Source organism: Rana temporaria, chromosome 1 (assembly GCF_905171775.1).
Source record: "Rana temporaria chromosome 1, aRanTem1.1, whole genome shotgun sequence".
Lineage (NCBI taxonomy): Eukaryota > Metazoa > Chordata > Amphibia > Anura > Ranidae > Rana > Rana temporaria.
In genome coordinates, this window is record NC_053489.1 from 142,928,925 (window position 1) to 142,941,337 (window position 12,413).

Sequence of the window (12,413 nt, forward strand, 5' to 3'; positions counted from 1 at the left end):
TTACAACTTGGCAGACAGAACCATGTAACAAAAATGTAATCCATGAAAATACTAAATAACCAACTCTAGCCTCTGTCTACATGACATGAAACAATGCAACACTGCAAGCATTTAAAAGACGTGTCATTTTAACCATTAATTTTGAAAATACAATGCAAAATACAAAGAACCAGCAACATACGTAAAAAGGGGAATGATCTATTTGCATACTTGAGAGTTTAATAAGAAGAACTTCACTACTAAATGGTATTAAATATATTTGTGTATCACATAAATACGGATTACTGACTTTCAAAATTGTTGTAGACTGGAAAAGTTACACATAAAGCATTTATAACCTACAACAGTTGCTTCATTGTGTTTGCAGTTTTTTATTTATTTGTTGTTAAAGGCCCAATAATATAAAATCCATTTAAAGATGCCTACAGCGTTTAGCCCACTACATAGCGCTAGGCTTTGTTGCATATAGGCCACAGAACACAGGCAATATGGCAACTTTGGTAAACATTGATTGGCCAAAGATGATAAAATCCAATGCCAAGGGGTGGTTGCAAAAGCAAATAAAATCTTGAAAATTAAACAATATGAGGGGAAAACCATGTGCAGCAAGTATTGCATTACCCTGTGAAGATCCCATACAAGTGCACATCTGTTATATTGACACACAAGGCTGTGTTTTAAGGCATTGTATCAGTAATTATAAAAAAGGTGACTTTAATTTATTTCTTTTTTTAAATGACACTTGTTTAGTTGGGGGGGGGGGGGGGGGTGATTTAGCAGTAATCTGGCAAATAGGATTTTTGACACAATAAAAATTGTTTGAGCACAGAAGTGGACATGAGATCTTTGTTCTTTACCATGAGGGTGGACAAGACAGCAACAATGCCAACCGACCCATGTCAAGAAGGGCTCAACAAATCAAGACATCAGCCAGTAAAACATTATGCCGAAAATGGCAGCAGAGGAAGTCTATATATGTAAACATCCACCTTGTAGAGCTTAAACATGCTAACAGAAATGGCAGTCTTGCAAATCTGAGAAAGATACTCCATGCTGAAAAGCTCCTGAAACACCAACAGATATGGTAGAGGGCGCTTTAACAAGGGAGAGAGAAACCCCACCCTTCAGGCTATAAGCTTGAATGATGACTTGTCAAATTCATTTAGCAGTGAAAAGTAAAGTGGGGAGCACCCTGAACGCTGGACAGTGGAGAGAACAATTTTATGTTTAGGGTGAAATGAAGAGACCACCTTGGGGGGGGGGGGGGGGAGGAGAGAGGCTTTAGACGAAATTTTTCCTTGTGAAACACTAGAAAAGGCTCCTTACAGGACGGGGCCGCTAACTCAGAGAACCACCACACAGATTTGATGGCAAAAAAAAAAAACAACCTTACAAGGTCATTTAAAGCGGGGGTTCACCCCAAAAAATTTTTTAACAAACTGATTGACAGGCTTCCGACCGGCGCATACAGTCACGAGTTGCTGAAAGAAGCCGGACTGCGAGTGGGCTCTATACGGCGCCTGCGCACCGACGTTCGGCTTCTTTCGGCAACTCGTGACGCGCAGTATGCGACAGTCGGAGGCGGCGATAAAAATACGGTATGTACGGGGATAAAATTTAAAAAAAAACAGCCGATTGTCATTCTGACAACTCGGCTGAATGAAATGTTAAAAAAAATTTTTGGGTGAACCCCCGCTTTAAGAAACCACCACTAATAGGTTCAAAAGGTGTCTTTAAAAAGCTGAAAGAATCACGTTAAGATCTCACAGACACATGGAGATGTCTGCACATTAACTAAGGGATGAGAGGTCAGCAGTCTCTGAAAAAAAAAAAAAAAAAAAAAAAAGGCCAATGTCACGATTTACCATTTGAGAGAATTTAAAGCCAGATGCTGATCGAGACCAGATTGGAGGAACATAATGCACTCCAGGGGGAAACTCTTGGATGAGATTTCCTCATCTCGCCCCAAGTAAAAAAATATGCCTTCCATGTTCAAAGGGTGGGCTTTCACAACAGATGACTTCCTAATCTTTAAGTAGGTAGGGTTGACAGGCCCCATCCCTTAGGACTTGGACTTCATAAGCCATGGTTGTGCCATGAAAAGCAATGACCGAGAGACATGACGGTGTAATAGTCTTTGCTGCAGTAGTTCCCAATGATTCAAGAGGGCCTACTGAGAGTCTGTTAGAGTACCATGTTCTTCTAAGCCAATTAGGTGTGTTGAGAATCACTAAAAATGTCCATCTCAATCTTGCAGAGAAGAAAAAAGAAAAAAAAAAAGAAAAAAAAGAGTAAACCGATTCCATTGGGTCACTGGAGGATCCAATACGAAGCGCAACAACCTTCTTTCCTCTGTTCTATGCTGTTGTGTTTTGTATTGACACTTCGCTGTTGCAGCTCTATTAGCAATTTATTGTTAGTGTTTTTTTTAATATTTCTTAGCGCGGTTTTTTTCTTTCTTTGTTCCATCCAATACGAAGACCTGAAGCTTCCTTTTTTTTCAGCACATTCAGAAACCCTAAAAAGTAGATCACACCCAAACAAATTTTTCCCAAAAGTGTAACATTTATCAACATTGACTTACTCCAATCTAAACCCCAAAAAAACAAAAACCCCACAGACTTACATACTCACCTCCGTGCTCCAGCTGGACACACAGAGCGCATCTCGAGAGCTAGCCTGCTGGAATGCCCCCATAGCAAGCAGCTTGCTATGGGGTCATTCAGCAGGTGGGTGAAGCCAGAACCACTGGAGGGGGACCTATAAAGAAGAGGATCAGGACTGCTCTGTGCTATACCCCGGTACCGTTTTTTAGAGCGGGCCTTCGACTATCTGGTGATAATGGCCAATCCGCCTTGGCAGCCGATCGGCCGCTATCCCAGGCAGTGGGAGGGGGACGGAACACCCCCCCTTCTCCTGACGTATTCTGCTGCACTTTCCGAGCCTTCCGTCCCACCGGGACACCCGAGCCACCATCCAGCATTCCGGAATCGGCTTTGATCGGGTCTCCGATGTAAAATCTCAAAAGCGACATCACGTCGTCACTTCTGGTTTACACTGTTGCCAACGGCGCAGATTTTTACAAAATTACACTTTTCAATAACGCCAATTTTGGCGATCCGAATACTTTTAAGTGACAGCAATAAAAGTGATCAGATTTATTTAAATTTCATTTAAAAAAAAAAACAGTGTAAAAAAAAAAAAAAGCACCCCTATCCCCGCGCAGCAAAGAAAACGCATACGCAAGTCAAGGTGCAAATGTTAAGTCAGAGTGTGAGAAATAAGACCTCCTCTGTAACTCTAACCTGGTAACTGTTAAAAATCTCCATAGGCGACATTTTAATTTTAAGTACCCTTTTTTGTCGCTATTCCACAGATGTGCACAATTTTCAACCATAACATGTTTGGCATCCATTTACTTGGCGTTACATCCTCTTTCACAATATACAAATTGGGCTAACTTTACAGTTTCATTTTTTTATTATTATTCAGTGAAGTGCAAATACTGTGCGACATAAAATATTGCAACAACCACCATTTTATTCTCCAGAGTCTTTGCTAAATAAATATAATGTTTGGGGGTTCTAAGTAATTTTCTAGCAGAAAAATATTTATTGACAATTGTCAAAAATAGGCTTGGTCCTTAAGTGGTTAAAGCAGAATTTTTACCAAAGAAAAACACAGCATTATGCAGACGGAACGCATTTGTGCACGGCTTGTAATTCGGTTTAGCCACTCTAGTAATTTACTCATGCCAAAATATTTAGACAGAAAGTCACAGGGGGTAAAAAGAAGAAAGAAAAAGCAGCAAAAAGAAAACTGGAAGGATAATGTCATGTGAGCATTTGCTTTGATTACATATTTTGTCTCTTTTAGTTTTTCCCTTTTGCATTTTTTCTTTTCTTTCCACCTTCTAAAGAGTGTTGCCAAAGTCACCATTTAACATGGCATTCATAAAAAAATAAAATAAAGGAAAACCATAGACAACCCCACCTGACTGCTGCAGTCTCACCATACACGTTACTTTTTATATAACGCCACTCGTACGTATTATCTTAGGTTTTAAAATTATGAATATAAAACGGCTATGCTGTATGCTAAAAAACAAACAACAAACACATGCACACAAATAAATGGTACATACCATGCTTCTTCTAATGTACTCAATAGATTTCTCCATATTCATTCCTGACCAGTCATTAAGTATGTAGCAAATGCAGGAAGCACAGTACACAAACCTCATGTCATTCTCGCTGCCCTCAGGTACTGCACAGAAACTGTTGGGGGGAGGGGGAAAAAAAAGTACATTTTTATGTAGCAAGAGGACAATGGTGTGCCATCTGAAGTGAAGAAAGTTACACGAAATGTATAGTAACCTTACAATCAGAGTCTACATCTGAGTAATCTGAACGCCATAAAACTGCCAGTTTAGCTGCATGATTTTTCTAGTATGCAAGCTAAATGATGAAAACATTATGTTCAGTGGGAAAATATTACTGAAAAATAGGATTTTTGTACTCACCGTAAAATCCATTTCTCTGAGTTCATGGACGGACACAGCATCCTTTGACAGTAGGGTTATGCACCTTCCTTCTACTCAAAGGAAGCGGATATAACCCTACTGTCAAAGGATGCTGTGTCCGTCCATGAACGGAAGAGAAATGTGTAATCTCTTTGAGTGTGGAGAACGAAGGATGAACACATTCTCTCCATTGTACAGCCTCATGGGCGTAGGATGTGAATGTCAGGTGAAGAAAAGCTCTCTTTCTTATAGCTTAGTTTTAACTTATCACCTTCCTGTCTATACTGCTACAGGTACAGTACACAGGATTACATGTCATATGTCCTAAAATTGGCCCCTGGGGGAGCACATAGATGATATCCCAGTGTTAAAAGTCTTGCAGAACTGATTCTCCCCTGCAGCAGAGACCAAACACTAGGCTGGCCTCACACCTATGCACTGCAGCCCTGCAATCTACCCACCCCAACCTCCCTGAATTGCTAGGGGTACATGTTCATTAGGTCTAAGAGGATTTGAACAGGCTATATTAGTTAACCCCCCCACTCATGCACACCCCAGCACTCTCCTAAACTCTGACACTCTGGTCTGTAGGCAATCTCTCCGCATCATCAGGAGACTGGAGTGCAACCACAGCTGGAAGCACCTTAGAAAGGCAGTAGTTCTGAACCAATCCCACATATCAAGGGATGTATCACTTCTTATTTCTGTACCTGTGGACATAATGAGCAGGTAACCCTAGCAATGCAGGTGGTTCTAATGTAAAAAAGCATTTTGTCTTATTCCTGTAGTTGGGTCTATAGATAATATGCATCCATCTCAGGGAAACTAAGAAATAGCTTTATGCCAACACTTGACTTTAGGTCCATTTTAGGGACCAAGAAATAAAAATAGCATACCTTCCATCCTGAAGCTGAAGGGCCCTCAGCCCTGCAAGACATGCTTCTTTATTCACCAGGCTCAAGTCATCTCCAAGTATCAGCAAGCTACATAGAGCTGTGTATGTCATTGCTATGTGTCCGCTATCATAAGGGTGATAGATTCCATGGCCCTAAGAAAATAAATACAAAACCAAACTGTAAACTATAAATGTCCCATGCACACAAGAGTGTCTATCTGCTGTGCATTCCTCCTGGCATTTAGTGCATCCAGGAGGGACAGGTGCAGCATCCAGCCTAGCTGCCAGAAGCCTGTCTAAGTCTATGGCTGTGACCGAACGCTGTACCAAGTGGTCTTGTGTTTGAAACCATGTGTGTTCAAGGATTAACAGTGCCCTAAAAGTACAGCAATCAGCCTAGTCCAGCCATATGATGCTACAGACAGTAGGACTGGGTGCTGCATCTGTTCTGCTTGTGAGCACCAAAACACTGGGATAGTGCACAGCATATAGACAACAGTGTCCAAGGGGCCTAATGGTAATAAAACAACACACGCATCTTAATATGCTCTAGAATGGGAAGAAAGCGTTGCATGGTATCCATGAACATCATAGGAAGAGTGAAGAACAAGAATTCCCAGGTTTGTACTAGTGGGGAAATTTGAACCCCTGCAGAATTTGTAAGCTTGCCCACTTACAAAGAAAGTAAGGGTCTATCATTTTTATCATAGGTGTATTTTAAATGATAAAGACAGAATATCAACCAAAAATCCTGAAAAAAAAAAAACACATGATACAAATGTTATAAATTGAGTTGCAGTTCAGTGAGCAAAAGAAGCATTTGATCCCCAAGCAAAACATGGCGGAAAAAAAAACTGGTTGGCAAGCACAGAGGTAAGACGTTTCTTATAGTTCAGTGGTCAACAACCCTGTCTTCAGGGCCGAATAACAGGCCAGGTTTTATGCATTACCTTGGGGAGAAGCAGACTAGAATACTGCAATCACTGAGCAGCAAATGATATCACCTGTAATGCATTTCAGTTATCTTGCAAACCTGGCCTGTTACTGGGCCCTGAGGACAGGATTGATGACCACTGTTATAGTTGGTTACCAGGTTTGCACACATCTCAGGAGGGATTTTGGTAAACTCTTATTTACAGATCTTCTCTAAATCCTCTTGGCAACTCGAAGTTTCAGCTCCTCCATAAATTTTCTATAGGATTAAGGTCTGGAGACTGGCTAGGCCACTCCATGACCTTAATGTGCTTCTTCTTGAGTCACTCCTTGGTTGCGGTATGTTTTAGGTCATTGCCATACTGAAAGACCCATCCACAACACATCTTCAGTATCTTGGCTGAGGGAAGAAGGTTCTCATCCAAAATTTTACAATACATGTCCTTGTCCATTGGCCCTCAATGCAGCAAAGTCAGCTTGTACCTTTAGCAGAAAAAAGGCCCCAAAAGCATAAGGTTTCTACCTCTGTGCTTGACTGTAGGGATGGTGTTCTTGTGCCTTCTTGAGGAAGGGGACATTGTGGTCGCTGCAGGATTTTAATCCATGGCGGAGTATTGTATTAACAATGGTCTGTTTGGTGACTGTGGTCCCAACTGCCTTCAGATCATTCACAAGCTCCTCCTGTGTAGTTCTAGACTGACTTTTCTCATAATCATCCTTCCATGAGGCAAAATCTTGCATGGCGCTCCAGACCAAGGGCTAATTGATCGTTATTTTGAATTTCTTCCATTTGCGAATAATTGTTCCAACAGTTGTCTCCTTACCAAGCTGCCTACTGTCTTGGAGCCCATTCCAGCCTTGTGCAGGTCTACAATCTTGCCCCATGTGTCCTTTGACAGCTCTTTGGTCTTGCCCATGATGGGGAGGTTTAAATGGAAGAAAAATTCTGTGGACAGGTGTCTTTTATACACGAGTAGTCGTTGGGAGCACCTTCTTAAAATGGACAGAACTATTCTATGTACCACATACTGTAGCCAGTCTGTAGGGGGCAGAATTATTGTTGGTTGGTAGGGGATCAAATACTTGTTTTACTCACTGAACTGCAACTAAATTTATAACATTTGTATCATGTGTTTTTTCAGGATTTTTGGTTGATATTCTATCTCTATCATTTAAAATACACCCATGATAAAAAATTATAGACCCTTTATTACTTTGTAAATGGGGAAAGTTACAGAATCTGCAGCGGATCAAATAATTATTTTCCCCACTGTACTTTATTCCAATAGGAGAGTTAATTAAAGATTAGATCTGGGAATGCTCCTTTCACATTGCAAAAGCCAAATTTTTCTTGATTCAGACTTTATTAGCACAGAAATGTCTGCACTTGCTATACAAAAACAGTAAAATTCCTTTTTCATGCCGAGTTCTGGAACATGTACCTTTACAATGTGAAAGTTGCATTCCCTGGTCGAATGTAAGAAAGAAAAAAAAAAAAAAACACTTGAAGCAACAAGCAGGGGGGCCTATTTAATTATATATATATATATATATATTTTAGACAACTGTAGTCAAACTACTAAAACACAGGGGCACACCCCCACGTTAAAGCACTGTATATTATGACAGTAAAGTGATACCATACTTTACTGGGAGTTGGTGCTATAACCTATAAAGCTAGCCATCTTTACCTACTCTGGAGGTACCTAAAAATTATACATAAATAAACCAGAGATATTGTAACGGATATAGGAGCTTATAAGTTATGTTGTAATTTTTCAGGGTTGCTACTACTCATCCAAGAGTTCAGGGGTAAAAAAAAAAAAAAAAAAAAAATTTGGGGTTACACCACTTTTTTTTTACGAGTCTTAGCTTTCTGCTTCCCTTGCATCAAACATACAAAATGTGCAATTAAAATATACCTTTGATGGGTTGAAAGGTAATCCCAAACATGATGAGCCCCGAAATCCACATTGACTTAAATTTGATTCTGCAGAAAAAAAATAAAAAAATAATAGGAACTGATCATATGTAATGTGTACAGGAAACAAACACACAAACAAGCTAGAAGCAAATTAAAACATACATATCAAGTAGAATTCAAGGCTAAACCCAACTAGTCCAAATAAAAAAATAAAAAATAAAAAAATGCTCCTTCCCATCTCCCAACACCTATGCTGACTAACCTGTGCAATAAAATATGCATATACTTAACTATTTTTAGGCTTCTGAGGTCTGGTCATGTGTTTCGGCTCACCTGTGTCATTCACCAGGGGCTGCCATAGGGTGAAAAGTGAATTCACAGCTCCAGACTTTACCAGTCGTTTTCAAGCACCCTCTCCTCTCCCCTGCAGCTGCTGCTGGCTGACACAGGGCATCACATGAGACCAGAGTAGCCTGAAATAGGCAAGTACTGTATTTATTGGCGTATAACACTGACTTTTTTACCCTGAAAATAGAGGTAAACTGTGCCTGGGTGTTATACGCAGGGGGCTGTGGAAAGTTTTTTTTCCTGAAACTTCCCTCTCAAAGTTAGGGTGCGTGTTATACGCCGATAAATACGGTATATATTCACATCTTTCCTACACAGGTTAGCCAGCATAGGTGTCAAGTAGAGTATACATGTACAGTTTTTTTTTTATTTTTAAACCCAGCGGGCTGTACAAAAAAATAAAAATAAAAAATTAACGCATGCGAGTAAACCACATGAGAAGGCAGAAAGGACAAATGTGAACCTAGTCCTAATGAGAAACCTAGGCAATCTTCATGTGCTCACAAAGAAATGAAAGCTGTATTGCGCAATGGATAGACAGTACATTCTATCAGTATTCCACTAGATAAAGGGCCAGATTCTCATAGCAAGTACGCCGGCGTATCTACTGATACTCCGGCGTACTTTCAAATTTGCAGCGTCGTATCTTTAGTTTGAATCCTCAAACCAACATACGACGGCTTCTGGCTTCGATCCGACAGGCGTACGCCTTCGGATCGTAGGTGCAATACTTCGGCGCCCGCTGGGTGGAGTTCGCGTCGGGTATGCTAATTAGCTTTTTCCGTCGATCCACGAAGGTACGCGCGGCCGTCACATTCTCTTACGTCGGCTTTTCTCGGCGTATAGTTAAAGCTGCTATTTTGTGGCCTATAGATAGACTTACCATGTTAAAGTATGGCCGTCGTTCCCGCGTCTAATTTTTTTTTTTTTTTTTTCGTAAGTCGTCCGTGAATAGGAAAGGACGTGACTCACGTCGAAGTTCAAAAAATGACGTCGGTGCGACGTCATTTCGCGCAAAGCACGGCGGGAAATTTCAAAACGGAGCATGCGCAGTAAGTTCGGCGCGGGAACGCGCCTAATTTAAATGATTCACGCACCCTACCCGGATCATTTGAATTAGGTGGGCTTGCGCTGGAGGGATTTACGCTACGCCACCGCAACTTTACAGGCAAGTGCTTTGTGAATCAAGCACTTGCCCGTAAAACTTGCGGCGGCGTAACTTAAATGCGATACGTTACGCTGCCGCAGATCTACCTGAATCTGGCCCAAAGTCTTTAACAGCACAGTTCAGGCGATACAGCTGTTCATCTATGGTCACCCAAACATGATGGCTGTTAGCCAAGGATTCACACCTTTAGCTCTCCACGATTAGAATCGTACACATGAGCAGACACAAGAAACAAACTACAAGTGTTCGTTAATACATTATGAAGTTGCACATTTCACCGACTATTGCTCACAAAGCTTGTTTTGAAAGCTCCGTTTTCATCCGATCCACCAGACGGATGGAATATAGGGATTCCATCCATCTGGATACAGCGGAGCAGAGTGGATTGGATGTCAGCGGACATGGTCACCGCTGACATCCGTTGCTCCATAGACCTGCATGGAGCGTCCGTTCAGTTCCGCCAAAAAAACTGACAGACAGACCTAAACGGTCCCCCCGTGTGAGAGGGACCTAAACTTTTGATGGCTTACGAGTAGGATGTTAATCAATGACCCCTATGTACAATATATAAAGATGTACTGGTGTCCAAAAAAAAAAATTAAAACCATCCTCAAAAATATAGGATGCATAGTCACAGCACCACCCCAATTCCAAAAAGCTAAAACCCTGTTTTAAATCTGCAAAAACAGAATGCAGTGATTTGCAAATCTCATAAATCCATATTTTATTTGCAATAGAAACCATATCAAATGTTTAAACTGAGAAAAGCTACCAGAAAAAAAAAAAAAATAATCTAAGTCTAGTTTTGAGAGGGGAATATTGTCCCATTTTTGCAGGATATATAGGATACTAGCTGCTCAACAGTCATTGGTCTTCTTTGTCATATTTTCAAGATGCACCAAATATTTTCAACTGGTGAAAGGTCTGGACTGCACGTAGGCCAGTTAAAGGGATACTAAAGTCTCTTTTATTGTGTATAGAAATAAACAATTTTATACTTACCTGCTCTGTGTATTGGTTTTGCACAGAGCAGCCTGGATCCTCCTTCTCAGGTCCCTCCTCGGTGCTCCTGGCCCCTCCCTCCTGAGTGCCCCTACAGTAAGCAGCTTGCGATGGGGGCACCCAAGGCGAGCCGCAGCTCTGTGTCCATTCAGCCATAACCCCAGTAAACCACTTGCAAACCTCACCTTACATATGTATTGCAGTTTGCAAGTAGTTAAGCATTTGATATGTGTTCTATTTTCTATTGTGAATACAATATGGGATTTGCAAATCATTGCATTTTGTTATGTAGATTTTACACAGCACTCATAACTTTTTTGAATTGGGGTTGTATATTCAACATATAAATCAGCATTGAAGCCAACTAATCTACTTTAAACACACACACACACACACACAATCATTTGTGATCAACATATCATATTAAAAATAAGTGTCAGTAAAACCCACTCTGAAGCATGTCTTTGGATTGTTCTATTACTCTGCAAAACAAAGGGAACCCGACACAGGAGGCAAATCAGGTTATCCCTTTGCGCCGAGTCAGAATCTGCAGTCTGCTGTGTGCTCAGTGCAAAATATGCCTTTTAGCAGTGTTGTCAGCAGTCAGTATTTTACTGTAAACCAGTAAAAAATGGGCACCTTTCTCCTGCCAGTAACAGGAAAAGGTTGCCAGTAAAAAATATGGCTGCGACACTCAATGCTAGCCAAGACCATTCTAGTGTCTACTACAGTATGTTCGAGTGGTGCCGGCAGGGGAGCGGGTCTGCTGGAGGCGGTGCCTGAGCGCGTTGTGTGGCAAGAGAGCCAAGCAACGTGGCCAGAGCCTAGTTTGCGGGTCGGAAACAAGGCAAGCTGGGAGCAGGACTGTCGGTGCTGTTTGGACTGGAGTAGACTGAAGGGACCACCTGGGGTGGAGAGAGACCGTCACTGACTCAAGAGGGGATGTGTCGGGGAGGTATCATCATATGTGGTTCTGCACATTGCTGTCATTGCGAGAGTCAATTTCATTTGTGTGCCCTTGCCCATTCTAATGTCTTGCCCTCCTGAGCTACTTACTATAGCGAAAAGAAAAAAAAAAAAATCAGAAATGTTTTTTTTTTTTTTTTACTTAATTGCATGCTGTACTTATTTGTAGTCTAGATACTGAAATTTGCACTTAAAAACATAATTTTGTAACTTTTGGAAACGCCAGTAAAAACGTGGCTGTGCCAGTAAATTTAAATCTGGTAGGTTGGCAATACTGCCTTCCAGATATTGGTCATCTGCAGACATGGGTTTGTGTGTCGAGTCAGCTCTTTTTCTGTGCCCACCTATTAATTCTACATTCTGCAGCCTCATCAGAATTCACCACAGTACATCATGCCAGCAGCAGTACTAGATGTAATTATATTTAGGTTATCAAAAGAACTACATAGCCACATTTAAACCTCTAATTCAGCCCTGACACATATTGCTTTCAAGAGCAATTTCAGGTAACAAGTAAAATTAATTCCACAAACTGCTAATGCAATTCTTTGTGACTTAAGTCAAAATGTCTGCGCTAAAAATTTTCTTCTGCTAGATTGAAATGGGCTTTGAGAAACCTTTTAGCAGGATCACATCAGGAGTTTGGAATTATTGT

General features: G+C 41.0%; 1 protein-coding gene across 1 annotated transcript in view; it reads right to left on the bottom strand.

The window, feature by feature from the left end:
* PGGT1B (protein geranylgeranyltransferase type I subunit beta) overlaps nucleotides 1-12,413 on the bottom strand; it is a 47,794-nt gene that overhangs the window by 22,059 nt on the left and 13,322 nt on the right. The window contains exons 3-5 of the mRNA XM_040343723.1: nucleotides 8,273-8,340; nucleotides 5,419-5,570; nucleotides 4,145-4,277 (exon numbers count right to left, since the gene is read on the bottom strand). Of these exons, the coding sequence (XP_040199657.1) occupies nucleotides 4,145-4,277; nucleotides 5,419-5,570; nucleotides 8,273-8,340 (353 nt within the window). The remainder of the gene's footprint in view (nucleotides 1-4,144; nucleotides 4,278-5,418; nucleotides 5,571-8,272; nucleotides 8,341-12,413) is intronic.